Source organism: Oryzias melastigma, linkage group LG6 (genome assembly GCF_002922805.2).
Source record: "Oryzias melastigma strain HK-1 linkage group LG6, ASM292280v2, whole genome shotgun sequence".
Classification (NCBI taxonomy): Eukaryota; Metazoa; Chordata; class Actinopteri; order Beloniformes; family Adrianichthyidae; genus Oryzias; species Oryzias melastigma.
This window is the reverse complement of record NC_050517.1, coordinates 28219764-28220965: the sequence shown is the minus strand read 5'-3', so window position 1 is coordinate 28220965 and position 1202 is coordinate 28219764. Positions and strand designations below refer to the sequence as shown.

Here is a 1202-nt window from a genome sequence, read left to right as displayed (position 1 = left end):
TTTATCTTTTAACACTCCTTTATTTCACACATGAAAAATGCATCAAGTCAGAACCTGAAAGATAAAGCCATGAGTTTACAACATGTACACAAAGTAAAGATTACCTTAAATTAGCCCTTACCACAGATCTTCAGCGGCTTCCTTTCATTGAACCTTTGCCCTGATGAGATGATTTGCTGGGGTATGGGAACACTGGTTCTTGAGGAACACGGGGTTCTGTTGGAGTGTAGCGGAACTGGCTGAACAGCAGCCGTTTCTGGTTGTAGCGAGAGCGAGACTTGAAAGCGTACACTTGATCCTCGTCGCTCACTGGAGTGAACTCTGGCTCCTCATCATTGTCGTCGGATGAGCTCCAGCTCTCCTGTTCAACCTGGTACTGGCCACCTGGAGCTCCAGACTGAGCGCCCTGGGAACCAGACTGTTGAGATCCAGATCCAGAGTAGCTGCTGTCACCACCGCTGTAGCTGCCTTGACCACTGGACTGTGCAGGTCTCTGGTAAGTTGGCTTGGCTGGCTGTTGCTCAGGATATGAACCAGTGTACCATGAAGGACTTCCACTGCCTAAAACAGAATAGAGTTACCCCATGTCAAGACAACAACCATGTCCAAAGTGAGGCATTACCTCCAGTTTGAGGCTCTGGGCTGTAAGATCCTGGGAAGGTGGAATAACCAGTGTACTGTCCAGAAGGTTCTTCATAGGATGGTTCTTGCCCGTACTGAGGAGGAATCCACATGGAGCGGGGGATTGCCATATTTGACACACCTGAGAAGAGTCGGATGAGTCAACCACAGCTGAAGTGAATGGATCCAGTTCATTACAAACTCACCTCCTTGAGGGAAGCAGTTGATGGTACCGATCATCAGGAGGCAAATCCACAACACCCTGCAGACAACAAATTAGTCCATGAACCACTGTCACCCAGTACCACAGAAAAAGATACAAATTCATTCACTTTGTCACAATGCTGGGGATGAAATCATCATAAATCAGGTTTGAATGGCAAAAAAAAAAACCCAACACATCATCAGAATTTTGATTAACTTACCTCATTTTGCTGGTTGCTACTGACTGAAGACCAGATCAAGCTCAGAGGCATGTCCCAATGATTTCAACCTGCTGCTTTTATCTGATCCTCAAATCTGATTGGTGAAGGTTGTTGAGTGGAAACAGCTGCTGCCGAATGACACAAGTTATTGACACA

At 46.4% G+C, this 1202-nt stretch overlaps 1 protein-coding gene across 1 annotated transcript; it reads right to left on the bottom strand.

The window, feature by feature from the left end:
* Positions 1–1202, bottom strand: LOC112151898 (calcium-binding protein P). The gene is made up of 5 exons (XM_024281022.2): positions 1047–1202; positions 828–883; positions 623–763; positions 122–561; positions 1–54 (listed from the first exon to the last, which is right to left on the bottom strand). Exons 1-4 carry the CDS (start codon positions 1049–1051, stop codon positions 131–133), a joined length of 633 nt encoding a protein of 210 aa, XP_024136790.1. The 5' UTR covers positions 1052–1202; the 3' UTR covers positions 1–54; positions 122–130.

What these genes read in the sequence shown, in the direction of transcription:
- LOC112151898 (XM_024281022.2), bottom strand. An exon ending in CAACTGCTTCCCTCAAGGAG is followed by an intron (nt 764 to 827) that starts GTGAGTTTGTAA and finishes GACTCTTCTCAG; the next exon opens with GTGTGTCAAATATGGCAATC. An exon ending in CCCAGAGCCTCAAACTGGAG is followed by an intron (nt 562 to 622) that starts GTAATGCCTCAC and finishes ATTCTGTTTTAG; the next exon opens with GCAGTGGAAGTCCTTCATGG.